At 39.1% G+C, this 15,015-nt stretch overlaps 1 protein-coding gene across 1 annotated transcript in view; it reads left to right on the top strand.

Moving 5' to 3' along the window:
* The window catches only part of LOC101624014 (phospholipid-transporting ATPase IB-like), a 120,051-nt gene that overhangs the window by 84,068 nt on the left and 20,968 nt on the right, over window positions 1-15,015 (top strand). The window contains exons 32-35 of the mRNA XM_004680321.1: window positions 1,029-1,117; window positions 6,278-6,376; window positions 10,523-10,602; window positions 13,269-13,422. Coding sequence (XP_004680378.1) covers window positions 1,029-1,117; window positions 6,278-6,376; window positions 10,523-10,602; window positions 13,269-13,422 — 422 coding nt within the window. The remainder of the gene's footprint in view (window positions 1-1,028; window positions 1,118-6,277; window positions 6,377-10,522; window positions 10,603-13,268; window positions 13,423-15,015) is intronic.

Here is a 15,015-nt window from a genome sequence, read left to right as displayed (position 1 = left end):
GCTTTCCTCATGCTATTATTTCTATTTTAACACCACTCAGTTTGAAAAAAAAGTAATTTATTTCAATTTTCTTAAGTTTGTTAAGGTTTACTTTATATCCCATCGTATAGGATGTTCTGTATGCATTTACAAGACATGTATTTCCTGGTGTTATTAGATGGAATGTTCTTTCTGTATGTCCATAAAGTTCATTTGAGCTGTGGTGTTAGTCATATTAGTTTCATCCTTATTTATTTTCTCTCTGGAATGAAAGTAGAGTATTGTACTTGTCTACTATTGCTATATCGCTGCTTATTTCTCTCCTCAGTCCTGTTAATATTTGGTTGAAATATGCAGTGCTTCAAAGTTAGGTGTGAATAAATTTTATATCCTCGTGATGAATTAACCCTTTAACATATAGGGAGACTTTCTTTGTCTCTTGTGAGCAATTTTGACTAAATATTTATTTTATCTGCTCTAGGCATAGCCACGTGTGCTCCTTTTTGGTTCTCATTTGCATGTAATATCTTTTCTCCATCATCATTTTCAGCCTCTGTGTACCCTTAAAGGCAAAATGTGCTTCCTACAAGTGTCATATTGTTGGACCTACTTCTGATTGGATATTTAATCCACTTCATTTACATAATTACTGATGGATACAGACTCGCTTGCTGCCATGCAGGGTCATATGGAGAAGATAACAGGGTGCAGGAGGCAGAAGACAGGAACAGGGAGATCACTGAGCTCATGTATTTAATGGGATTCAGGAAAGGCTAGAATTGATTATTTTGAATATTTTTATGGTGGCATAAAACATTTCTGAACAAAACATTATGGTAGTTGGTAGATAATACTATCAAATTAAACTAGCTAATACTGTATTTAGGATTCATGCACTTATGTTCATTTAGTAGTTCTAGATTCATGTGACTATATTCATACTTCTGACATCTCCAGATTTTTGTGAATGTCAAAGTAAAAAAGTATTTTGTATTCTATTAACAAATTGACTCTTATTTAAATATTCTTTTTTTTATGTTTATATGCAGGTCACTGTGATCATGGTTTGTCCACACTTCTGGCTGGGTTTTCTCATAGTCCCCACTACATGCCTAATTCAAAATGTATTAATGAAAATGTAAGTTGAAAAGTGAAGTGGTAACCAAAATGTATACTGTCATGGTTAATTACTCTTCTAATTACATGTCTCAAATTAAACTAAGTGCTACTTTAGGAGTATTAAAAGTCACGGGAATTTCAAAGGGAGTAAATTTAGTAAATTGACCAGTAGTCAATTTAGAAAAAGATAAAAAATTAAATGCAAAAGATAGAAATGTGACAGTTTCATTATTTTCTAAAGCGAGGTCCACTACCAGCAGTTTCATGACACTTTTTGAAGAGTGTAACAGACTGTCCTGTGGCCAGTGCTGCTACTGTGCATGACCAATTATGCTAAGGCTGCCTTAGCAGCTGGGTTTGTGAGCTGGAGAGCACCTTGTGGGCCCAGATCAGTGCACAGCCTGTGAGCCAGCCCCTGGCTCTGATGGCAGTAACCACACCCACTCCATGGCAGCCCATGCTTGGGCTACTTGAGTGAGAATCCAGTCACTGGGGCCCCACCTCAGCAGCAGATGTGCTGTATGCTTGGCTCTGAGTGAGGTAGGGTCCCCTGAGCGCACCACTATGTCTGCCTCTTCTACAGGGCCCACTGCCAAATGGAACCCTCAAGGCAGGTTGGGCTTGGGTTTGGACATTCAGGTCAGGGTTTAAGTTTTGAATCCCATGATGAATTGAAAACAGACCAAATCAGGTTCTATAGAGCCATTTAAGGTTTTGAGACCATTCAGGATCTGGAAAAGGACCAATCAAATATGAGTGTAGCTGGCACCTATCAAATGGAACTGGAATTGTAAATGGACCCATCAGGTTTGAAAGGCAGGTACTCTGAAGACAATATAAGATAAAGTTTCAGAGGGCTTTAAACACATTATTGCAAGCTCAGATCTTCACAGACCTACCCGACCTTGTGACCGCTGCAGATCTCCAAGAACATTGTACCTGATCTCCACATCAGACTTCAGCATGACCATGCTCCTGCCTCTGGCCCTGCCTCCAACATTGCCTACTGACTGGCATGTTGGCCTCCACCCAGTGTCTCTAGAAGAGCTGTCTGCCTTTGGCGTATGCCTGGCATCTTCTGGTCCTCTGATATTACCCCCTGGTGGTGTTGCCTCTCATGCCAGCTAGCCTGGTATCTGGTGCTGCCCACCCCAGCCTCTGCATAGGTGTAGCAGAGTAACCTGTACCTCAGTAGCACTACCTGTGATCACCACCAGGTGCCACCATGAGTTAGATTGTGATCAATGGCCCATTGGCGTGCTACCAGCTCTAGACTCTCACTGAAGGGACAATGCCATCTTGCACAAACAAACTTTGCTTTGGACTGCTGGACACTGCAGACACTGTCTGCGGTAGGAAACTCAGCCATTTGAGGCCTTAAACGCTCCTTTCCCAAAATTTCCCTTGTTAATCGCCCCCTTGTTATACCATGAGCCTGAGACATCTATTGCAAGTGTAAACACATGTGTGAGGATCCACACACTGTGATCTCTCCCCAGCTTTGCATGGTTTTATGTTCATTTTTACACTCTTCAGAATATGCCTTAAATAACTCTTCACTAATGTAACAGGAGTCAAAACCTGATCCCAGAGGACCAGCAATTAAAACCTAACTGTAGAGTAAGTTACAGTAGGGAGATATTCCAAGAAAAGTCACTCATCACTTTTTCAGAAAAGTTTGGAGTTAACTATAGTTTTTCAAAAATATTTAAATAAATAGGTTAGAAGATCTGGAGTTTTGCTAAATCTAACAGAACAAAAGCCTTAAAATATGATAGTTGAAATCCCTAATTTTTAAAGGCAAAGAACCCATGAAATTACAAGATTTAAAAAACTGAAATAATTTAGTAGAATATAAAACAATATAATATGACTATAACAACAATTCACTTATAATATGAATTTATAATAAATTCAAAAATATTAATAAAATTCCAGGTAGCAGATAGCAGCATATTCTAAGATAGAAACTTTGCCCCAATGCCCAATTCTTCCTTAATTTGTCTATATCTCCAAGCCAAGATAATTATTTTTAGACTTCAAAATGGAAGACTTAAGTCTTTAGAAGAACCCTGCATACTGCTATTAACACATCCAAGTCAACAATGAAAGGTTAAGGGAAAGTACAGTGGAGTCCTAAAAAATCTGTATTTGTCCATGTTATCCTGAAAGTACATACACATTAAGTTCCAGGGCAGAGACAGGCTAATGTCAAATACCTATAACAACAGCCACACTAGTTTCCCCCTTCTGGGCTGCTACAAGTGATGGGTGGACATGCCTGCAATGCTGTATCTTAGGAGGGGAACCCCAAAGGTTTGAATCTGGGATTTATGCAGTATTAAAGCAGCTATTTACTTTTTCCTTCTGGAAAAGGAGAGTGACTCTGCTCCTTTATCTAAACAAATTTTATTTGGGAGGAGAAAGGGAAAATGTAACTTTTGCTCTTTGGAATAAGAATAAATTCTGAAGGGGTGAGTTAAAACAGGTGTCTCAGAATTAATAGTGCTTGTATTATCTCCATTTATAATGGCTTCAAAAAGAATTCAGTAACTTAGAAGAACCTAGCTAAGGAGTATACAGTAAGAACTACAAGATATTAAAGGATTTATAGAACCAAGTCATACAGGGATGGGGACAGAACAAATATAATCAACATTACCGTCCTAACGAAGATGATACATTTCACATAATCCACTTCAAAATATGAGCAATGTTTTTCAAAGAAATTTGAGCAAGAATATTGAAATTTATATGAAGCCACAGAAGGACACCAATTACAAAAGCAGCCCTGAGGGAAAAAAAGAGAGAAATGGAGGTATGTTACTCAACTTCAAACTTTACTAACAACAACAGTACTAAAAACAACATGGTATTGGCACAAAAATAGATACATGGAGAAATGTAATATAATCAAAACCTAGAAATAAATCCACTTATATAGCAGCACCTAGTCTATGATAAAGCAGCTATAAATGAAAGGACAGTCTATGTCATAAATAGTGCTGGGAAAACTGGAAAGTCACATATTAAAGAAGTTGGGTTACTCACTAACTCCATATATAAATATAAATATATTCCAAGTGAATTAAAGATTTACATATAAGACCTGCAACAATGAAATATATAGATGAAAACAGTGATGATCTATAACAGTAATGATAAAAATGTTTTTGGTGAGTCAACCCCAATGGCAAGGAAAAACAAAAGTAAATTGTTGGGATTATTTGAAGTTAAAAATGCTTTTATACAGTGAAAGAAAACTCAAGAAGTTTAATAAAAACACCTTATTTGATGGTAGAATTTAGTTGCACAATACAAAACTTATCAGAGATTAATACCCAAGATAGCTAAAGAAGAACTCAATCAATAATTGGCAAGATGTGAACAGATAACTCACCAAAGAGGATATTAAGAAGGCTAACAGAGGCCAACAGGCTAATGACAAAAAATGTTCATTTTTTTACTTCAAAGAAGAGATTCATGTTAAAACTACAATGAGTTACCTTCCCATGCCCATAAGCATGACAAATATTAAAAAGACTCCCAATAACTTGGGAAAATGTGGAGAAAGAGGAACATCATTACAACCATGGGTGAAAATGTAAGCTGGTGCAACTATTATGGAAAGCAAATGGAATTTTACTTAAAAAAAAATGGAAATATTTATGAGCCAGAAATCCCACTCTTTGACTTCTATACAATGAATATGAAGCACACACAAAGCATGTCCCACAGTGTTCCTAGTAGCATTATTTACAACTGTTAGGACATGGAAGCAGCCTAAATGTCCAGCAGTAGACAACTGGATCAAGAAAATGTGGTATAATCGCACTATGGAATACTATTCAGCTGTAAGAAAGGAAAAATGCAGTCCCTTCCAACAAAATGGGAGTGTAAGGGAATTTTGTATAGTAGAGCAAGTAATAATGACCAAAAAATACAGGACATTTACAAAGCACGCAATTCTATAACATATAATACTTTCTAAAACTGGTGGACATCAATAAAACTGGTGGACATCAAATACAGCAAGGATGCGGAGGTTAAGAGTGAGGAGGGAGGCAAAAGATAAGAGAATATAAGGGATGGTGCTGGGGGAAAAAGACCCATCTCCGGTCTCTTTCAGGACATGCTAACTTCACTTCTCCCTCCACAGGGCTTTTGTATATAAGGTTTCCCCTGGATGGAATGCTCTGTCCCACTCTCCTCTAGTTACTGCCTACTCTCCATTATCCCAGCTCAAACTCCACTTCCTCAGAGGAGCTTTGCTGATGCCCGTGAGAAGCTTACACCTCTGCCTCATGCCATTACGGTGCTACATGGATCTTTCATCACACCTGTTCTTATCCAACATTACTCAGTGGCTTACTTGTCTGACGTCTAGCTTCTCACCTTCTATCTTGGAAGCTTAATAAGAACAGAGACATTGTTTTTGCTTTGGCGTCCAAAAGTGACTTCAGAAAGAAATTTAAAGAATGCATGAGCAGATGAATGATAAATAGCTGAATATAGATGTGCATCCCAATGAAAACTGCCACAGAAGCAGAGAGTATTTGTTTGGGCAGCCTCGTACATTTGAGGTCCAGAGCTGGTATCACCTGATACATGAACTACAGAGACACTGCCACTATAGTTGCTTTACATGGCTATAAATGACACAACTAGCCCTAGATGTTATTGAAGTAAGGACTGGAGGTATCACACCTCAATGAGAATTTAAGCATTAAGAGCCTGAAACGATGACCCTAGTAGAAAAACTTTTCAACCTATTTCAGTTCTATGAATTTTCAATCTACTTGTCTAGCTGGGGGTTGCAGAGACCGACTCCTCCAGAGTTAGGTCCTCTGCAGCTTAGACACATCCAGAGTTCTCAGCTTTGCAGGAAGTCAGCAGTGTTTGGCTAACAGCTAAAACATTGCTGCATCCCTCTGGTAATGCTTCCCAGCTGCCAGGAATGTAGAGTCTGGGTATTTTGTGAAGACTGGACATGCTGCACTGCTTGTAAACAGGGGCTGACTAACCATCATCCAAGAAGGAAGACATCTAATACTCAAAGTATTAATCTATACTTATTAAATTAATATTTAAGTATTAAATTAATACTTAAAGAAATCTAATATTTAAAGTGTGTAACATTCCTGTGTTGTGTTCTTCCTGTTTTTCTCATGTGATACAGGATTGAAAATACTATCAGCAAAAGTTTTCTAGAGGAAGTTCGGAAGATGGAAAGTAGCAGAGTTCAACAAAGTGATGTTCCTAAAATATTCAGCAAGAGGTGAGGACTCTACTCTGGTTTTTTAAAGGACCCATTATCCTGTTTTTCTTTCCACACTTCCCTTCCAGACACTTCCCTATCCTCTAAGATTTCCTAGGTTTATTAAAGGCATGCCAATCAGGCATCTTGAGCTTTGAATGCCTAACAGTGAACAGTGCAGCTGCAATTTTACCATGCCAATTCTCCTATAATCTTACATTCAGATGGCAACTTCATTTGTCTAGATTCTCAAATCAAAATCTGATACAGGGCAACCCAATGGGAACTGGGTTGCCTGTTTGTGGGTCCTCACCCGCATGCTTAAGATTCAACTGTACTGCAAACACACACAAAGAGGGTCAATAATGGGTTTATTTACAAAGGGAAAGAAAAGGAACAACCCAGGGAAAGAGAGATACAGGTTAACTAGCGTGTCCTATCAGTTCCACTGACTTGGAACCCCAAGAGCACACTGAAAGCCGATCAAGAGCCAAGTCACCAGTCACCAGCCATAAGGCCAAGGGGAAGAGAGCGTCTCAGCTTAATATGGCTCCTGTATATATATCCCAGAAGTCCCAAAATGGCTGCTTAGCTCCGCCCTTGGGTCTTTGCTATCCTCCCTTTAATGTTGCTGGGAGTTGTAGTTTCAATGACTGGAGTAGGGGGTGGAGTCCACAAACCTGTAGCTGTAGCATTCATTCAAGACATCCATTCCCCCTAACAAAATCCTCATTTCCTTTTGCTCCTCAAGTAACACCTAAAAAATCATGTTTCAAAAAATCCTATTATTCCTATTTCAAAGCAAATGGAGAATTAGAGCACTAATCATAATCTCAAATTATTTGTCTCCTGTGTTCATCCTTCCATACAGCAGCCAGAGGAAGGAGGTTTTAACAAATTGAACTAGATCATATCACCCCCTGCTATCTACTTCCCATAACCACACTCTTACTCAGAGAAAGCACCACTCAATGGTCTCCAGTGTCCTACACACTCTGTTCCTTCACAGACACAACACATGTGCACACTCCATATACACACAGATGTACGTACATACAAACACATATGCACATGTATATAAACAGCTTGAGACAATTAGGGATTTCTTTTCTAATGTCAGTTATCAAAATACTTTTGGAAATGCCTCATTTTGAAAAGGTAGTTTCCATTTCACCTAACATGTTTTTAAAGAAAGCTTTTTGTCTTTTTTCACAGGACCTCTTGCCAACACTCCAAAGCTAGAGAGTATTAGGCTTATGCACACTAACTTTATTTTCAAACACCTCTGGTGGCTGAAACACAGCCACACTTATCTACTATTGGCCACAGAATCTGTTAATTTGCTTTCCACAAAGATTTAGAAATTTTTGCACAAAGATTTGGAACATGAAGTTCTCTCTGTCTTTCCCATGCACTTGTCCAGATAAAACAGTGGGCATAGGAGGAGATGGTGTTGTATTGCAGAAGAAAGGATCAGGGTTTCTTTAAGATTTGAGTTGTTCCTTTTCTGCTGCTGCCTGGGAAGAAAACAATGTTTGTTGTTGCCGTTGCTGCCTCATTACCATTATCCTTTTTTGATGTCCTTAAAGAAGAGCAGGCTAGGCCCTCCTTGGTGGCACAGCGGGTTAAAGCACAGCACTAGGAAGCTAAAGCCACTTCCATATGAGTTTGATCCCCGCCTGCCCCGGAGGAGATCCACATGGCGTGGCAGACCTCTCCTGACCCGCCCGCTGCTCCCCTCAGCAGTGTACTTCGTTGATCTGCCTGTTCTGCTCCCCGCTCTGTCTGTGGTGAATCCTCTCACCCTCCGCATCTCTGGCCTGTGCCCCAGTTCTATATGAATAAATAAATAAATCTTTAAAAAAAAACAAAGAAGAAGAGCAGGCTAACTGCCAGGAATGTCAGAGGTTTACAGGAATCAAATGGTTATTAATATTTTCAATCTCTACACCCAACTATATCCAGAAATGGATAACTTTTGATTTTCTGACACACCTGGGCATTATCTTGGGATCCTTGTTCCTCAGTAATAACACTTTTATTCTAGGGTTTTCCATGAAGCCTCAGCATGGAAGTTCTGAGTGGGGTATTGAATCTGGGGTATTTATGTAGAAATTATAAAGCAAATAATCACTCTTCAAAGTATACTGAATGCCTGCTACATTTTTGTACTTTCTTAAGCATGGAGAAAAGGGTCAAAAAACAAGTGATAATATGGCCTGGGAACGGAAGCAAAAGGCACATTTTAATAAATGTAGGGAGCAGCAAGGTTGCAAGCACAAACAAATATAAAGTAAATGAGTGGGGTAATTAATCAATACTTTACGTACCAGTTAAATATGAAGTACTGAGTATTTTGTAATCACTGCAGCAAGTTTTGGTGAAGATATAGAGCACCTAGAACTTTTGTACAATCCTTTGAATAAATGATCATTTCTAATACTTTAAATAAATATATGTTGTATGATCCAACATCTCTATTTCTCAGTACTTATCTAAGAGAAAATAAAATATGCATGTCCACACAGCGAGGTATATGAAATTAAAAGTTTCCTGACCACATAAAATCCAAAGACAACTTCACCATAATATCTAATACAACAGTCAAAGCCAAAGATAATCTTGAAGGCAGCAAAATAAAAGAAGGTCATCACATACAAGTGAAGCCCCACTGCACCCAACACTTCCAGAAGACACTTTCTTCTCAAGCACACATTTTCCAAAACAGATCATATGCTAGACTATATGTTATGTGTTAGACTGTAAATTTAAAAAGATTAAAATTGCATCAAGCATCTTTTATGATTGCAATCGTTTGAACTTAGAAGTAAATAAAACTGAAAAAAAGAATTGCAGATATGTAAAGATATAAAAACATGCTCTAAGTAACCAAAGTATTAAGGAGATAATCAAAAGAAAGATTAAAAATAAAAACATGAGGGGCAGGCCCAATATAAGGGGCTTTGAGATCCTCATCTCACTTCTTCCCATGGACATACAGAATTTACAGCAAGATATGAAAAATTTCCCTCTGAAAATAAGTTGAGCAATTTAGATAAAGGGGTCCTATAGAGAAGGATAGCAGACAACGAGACATAGTCTTGCCAAAAGCCCCATTCCTGGTGTGGGACCACAACCAGGAGACATTTCACAAGGTCAGAGCTTCTCCCTAAGGCAGGGAAGGCCTTGATGCTCTATCTCAAGCACCCAAAACCTTGGGATCTCAAGTGGAGAGATAAATCCCAAGACATCTTGCCTTGAAAATTTTTATGTGAATTAAGAAAGCATTGCAGGCCCTTCCTAGTGGCGCAGTGTGTTAAAGCACAGCACAATGAAGCTAAAGCTAGTTCGGCACAAGTTCAATCCCTGCCCTGGGAGATAATATGGCGTGGCAGACCTCTCCTGACCGGCCCACTACTCCCCTCAGGAGTGTACTTTGTTGATCTGCCTATTTTGCTCCCCACTTTGTCTCTGGTGAAGCCTCTCACTGCCCCTGCACCTGTGGTCTGTACCCCAGTTCTGTATGCATAAATAAATATAAAAAATAAAAAGGTATTCTAAACAGTAAATAGAGTAGATGTCTCCCTGCAATCAAAGGTAGGACTGCTATAGTTTTTTTATAGTGTTGATTGAAAAAAACCTTTTCATTGTATACTTACTTTTTGTTTTCTTTAATCGTAACTCTGTAATTAAATTAATTAAATCAAAAATTTAAAAAGTACTTATACTTGGATTTCCAGCGGGATCTGCAGAAGGTCTCTCTCATGCTTATAGCTGACCTCTCCTGACACATACCATCAAGAGTCCTGAAACCAGTACAGCCAGTAGGAACAAATGTTGGAACAAATATTTAAAAATACACACCATAAAATCTCTAAGGTGCTCTCTGGGAAGCCAGAGAGCTGACAGGCCACTATTGTTCAGTTTAACTCTTTGGAAAATGATAGAGAGCTGTTCAAAAGAAATACTATGACACAATGCTATTTCAGAAGGAGCATCATGCTGAGAGTGTCTAGATAATATTCACTTTATTCTAAGTATATGAACAGTTTGCAAAATATGAGGGAGATAGTCTACTTCACCTTGCACCTTGATTTTTTTTCCAGTAAATTCCTCTGAAAGCTGTTCCAATGAACTAAAGTCAGTCTGTGTTTGGTTTACTCTCAGGATGGAGGAAAAAAATCTCCTAATGTCCCAGCCCTGCCAGGTCTTCTTCCGGAATAGCTCTGTTGATACTAGTGCCCCACGTAAGTAGCACACTCTAAAGTGGACCATGACACTGAGGTGTCATGGAGCCGCAGGGAGCCTGAGTCTCTAAAAGTTAGTTCAGTCTCCTTAAAGACAGTGCTATTTGAAATGGGCTGACACAGGACAAGTGTTGAGTGATTAAGCTACATGAGGTGCCCACAAACTATCAAATTCAGAGAAACAAAGTGTTGGATAGTTACCAGGGGCTGGGGGTAAGGAGTGGGGGCTTAGTGCTCAAGGGTCCTGGAGTTTCCATCTGGGAAGATGAAGAGGCCTGAAGATTCATGGTGGTGAGGGTTGTACAACCTGGTCAGTATACTCAATGCTACCGAACTGCACAACTGATCCATTTTATGTTGCATGTATTTTTACCACAATATTTAAAAAATGGAAACTATCTGTATTTATTTTTTAAAAAGTAGATAGTTCTTGACCCTCCCTGGTGGCGCAGCGGGTTAAAACACAGCACTGAGAAGCTAAAGCCACTTCCGCAAGAGTTCGATTCCCGCCTGCCCCGGAGGTGACCACATGGCATGGCAGACCTCTCCTGACCCACCCGCCGCTCCCCTCAGCAGTGTACTTTATAAATCTGCCTGTTCTGCTCCCCACTCTGTCTCTGGTGAAGCCTCTCGCCACCCCTGAGCCTCTGGCCTGTACCCCAGTTCTGTATGTACAAATAAATAAATCTTTTAAAAAAATGTAGATAGTTCTCATAGGGAAAGAAAGTTCAGTTATATTTGTGAAATTAGAATGTCTGGCCTAAAGCAAGTGTAGTTTCTGATCTCCTACTTCTCAATGATAAAATTCTCAAATGTAAAATTTCATATTTTCAAGATCCTGTAGCATATTCCAAGCATACCATTTTAAAGGTAAAAGGTGATTTTCTCCAGGATTTAATACATCTTTTTGAAATTAAAAAATCAGTGAAAGGTAGCTTTTATTTACAGAATTTAATGTGTGGATTGATTGTCCAACTTATTTGGACACAAGTAAAGGTAAACAAAGGTCTGTTTATGTATTTTCTTATTTTCAGTTTCCATACAAAAAATTGTTTGCTTCACATTCATATAAACCCCAACACTGAAATGATAAACCTCCCTACACCTATTACTTAGGTAAATATAAGAACAACTTAAATACAATTTTGATTAGCTTAATCTTGAAAGATATTTCAAGATTTAATACCAAATAATAAAATATTGGAAGATTTTCGCGATCCTTTGACTGATTTATATCAATAAGAGAAACAATTTTTGATATGGTGAAAGAAACATGTTCATCTCCAGGTGCAATTTCAAGCTGCTATTGGCTACTCCTGCATTCACCATATATCTTCAGGGAGGCCACAAAAATCATCATCTTTTGCAATTTCACTGCCATCAATAATTCTCAATTCGTCCATTACATTCTTGTGTACATAGCCTCTTTCTGCCCATGACATCATTTTTATAATTGTTGTTGTTGGCATATCTAACCTTTCATCCAGTGGAAACTAGAACTCCGAAACCTCATGCCTAAACTTGTCCTTGTGCAGTATGTATTAACACAGGTAGAAATTACTGGCCATGGTCATTTAGGTCCCTGGGAAGCCCACTGAAGTCCTGGCCAACAAAAATAATTGCTATCCAAAGAAAACTTACATACCTTTTTTTTTTTTTTTAAGCTAACACAACCCAAGGTAGGAATGAAAACTTAAAAAGTGGTTTTATATTTCCCCCTCCTTGCACCTGAGATTCATCAAAAAAAGAAAGTGCCTAGATGAAAGGCTTCAATACTGTGAATGCAGAATTTTATATTGGGGAAGGAAAAAGCCAAACAAAAAGGATAATAACAATAAAGGTGCATGGGAATCTGTTAGGAATGAGAGCCACTCCCCATACCCTCTGCCTTTCTCCCCAAGGTTTTCACTGATCTTTTAGGAAACAGCAGTTGCCTGGCTCTGTGTCATATTTTTATCTGAATATGTCATTCAAGAGTTTGATTGCTCTTTTGTCTAAACTGTCAAGGTCAAGAGTTAGAGAATATGAAAACACTTGTAAGCCCTTTATATTGCCTGGTGAGTACCAACATTACTTTCAGAAATGATTTGAAGACTATTCTCCCAGGGTCAGAGCTCCAGTTAATTACTCAGGCATTCCTACCACTGACCTTATTCATTTGACCTCATTTTAAAATAATGTGACAACAGTTATGTATTCATCACCAAATTTAACAAATTGCAGCTTCATAGACAACTATTCTGGGTTTCAGTTTCAAGATTCACAATTTAGACATTTGCAGATCCCCTCCTCTTGAAATACCATAGGACAATGAAATCAAAGACCAAGAGGCCACTGTTTGAGCTGCTCAGTCCAGCCTCAGCCACAATCTCAAGCAAACAGACCTGAGCTTCAGATGCCTCTTTAGGCCTCACTCAGAACATGGTAACACTTCAGACACCTTAGAAATGGGGATATTTAACAGGTTCTCTTAGTTGCTCTAATATAGCCAGATATGCAAACCATTTGACTATCATGTTGGCACAGACCTAGCTACTTTTCCCACCTCAGTCACTGACCTAGCTGATGTCAGTAATCCTAGCCTGGCATGAGTCTCACTTCCTATCAGCAGAATATTCATGCATATTACTGCTCATAACAGATTTCTTTGTGTTTGGTTCTTTCAGATGGATATGCATTTTCTCAAATAGAAGGAACTACTATTACTCAAGAAGAACTAGTCCGTTCTTATGACAGTACCAAAACAAAACACGAGGAGAGTCTTACTGAAATCAAAACTGAGGAGAATCTAAGTAAGACTCTATCTGACTACAGCTTGGTGTAAGGTTTGGATCACTGTGTCCTATATGCTCACATCCTTCCCTGAGACTACCGATATTCAGGAGCATGAGTCATCACTCCTGAATACTCATTCCTGTGGCTCTGGGAAATCTGTAATTTATGTATTTGATTGGGTCACAATCCTTAGGTATAAATAGTGTTGGAACCCTACTGCCTTTTCTTTGTTGTCAATGTTTTACTTACTTTTCTGTGGCTGCAAGACAATTTATTAGTTTGGTTTTAAGTATAAAATTGACAGCATTATGCTTCACCAAAATTTAAACTTCAGAATAAGCTGTTTCAGGAAAAAGGTTAAAAAATGACATGGTATATAGTCAGTCTGTTTTGCTTAATTGGAAATGGGTTACGCAATAATTCTATATTGTGAAAACTCACTGATTAAGGACATCAAGCAACATATAAAACATTTTTTAAGTTAGGATGTCCTGCCAGTCATGTTTTACTTGTAAAAATTTGCATGGTATTATTGATTTCAGTGAACTCACGTAAAGACACTCACCACAAGCTTCAAAATCAAATGAAAACAAAAAACTGCTCTACTTAGAGCCCAGGAGGCAGAGAAGAGAACTCTAGTCCTACCCGCATCTCCTGCCCCCACAACAGATATCTGAGACTAGGCAACATTAGGGTTTGGTCAGGTCTTGGTGCCATTCTCTAAGGTGTGGTCAACAAGACTCACAAAGCCCCTGAGTTAAAGAGGGGGAAAACAAAAAACAAACAAACAAACAAAAAAACTAGTTAGACAGAACCCAAACACAGGCCCAACCCTAGGATAATGCAGCAATTTTAACAATTTTGCATGGGCACATTCAACATAGAGAGGGTCTAGGAAGTGCCTCAAATGGGGAGACTTGCTCAGGGGTCTACCTGCTTATCACATCTACCCACAAAAACTGTGGTAAAACCCTGGAGTTAAAGAGATACTCTGGGCTCTGTGAAAGGACTTCAGGTGGTGAGGAAGCACTGCTCAGAGAGGGATTATTTGGAAAAAGAGCCCTGAAAGCTCAGAGGGAGGACTGGCAGCCTCTGGCACTCCCCTGCACTCCTGTGGGGAGGGGGAGATCCCATCCCCACAACAGAGGCCCGAAGACTTGGGAGCCAGAAAAGCTCACAGTACTTAGAGTGTAAACAAAGTCAGCTACCGACTCAGCCAAAGGCCCAGCTCCAGGGAGACCTACAGCACTTCTATTTCATCATAACCACCACGGGCACACCAAGCATAGAGGGAACCTGGGACATCTGAAGGCTACAAAGATCAACAGACACCTTCCAGAAACAAGGCCTCAATGTGTTACTAGAAGAGGCTGAACAACACAAGAGACCCCTGACTGTTACCAGCTGAGACAACAATTACACACAGTGGGGGCTGGAAAAATAACACAACTCAGAATACCCTTCACAACTGAAGTGTCTGGAAGTCCCTCAGCTATACCAGAAAGAACATCCAAAAAAAAAAAAAAAAACCGGCCAATAATAGCAACACCGTATCTCAGCGAATAGAAAGTATTAGGAAATACACAACAGGGAAAAGAAGACAAACAAATATTCAAGCAAGTCCACAGGGGGAAAATT

Source organism: Condylura cristata, unplaced genomic scaffold, assembly GCF_000260355.1.
Source record: "Condylura cristata isolate star-nosed mole 26May11 unplaced genomic scaffold, ConCri1.0 scaffold00010, whole genome shotgun sequence".
Lineage (NCBI taxonomy): Eukaryota > Metazoa > Chordata > Mammalia > Eulipotyphla > Talpidae > Condylura > Condylura cristata.
Note: the sequence above shows the minus strand (reverse complement) of the source record. Positions and strands in the feature narration are given on the sequence as shown.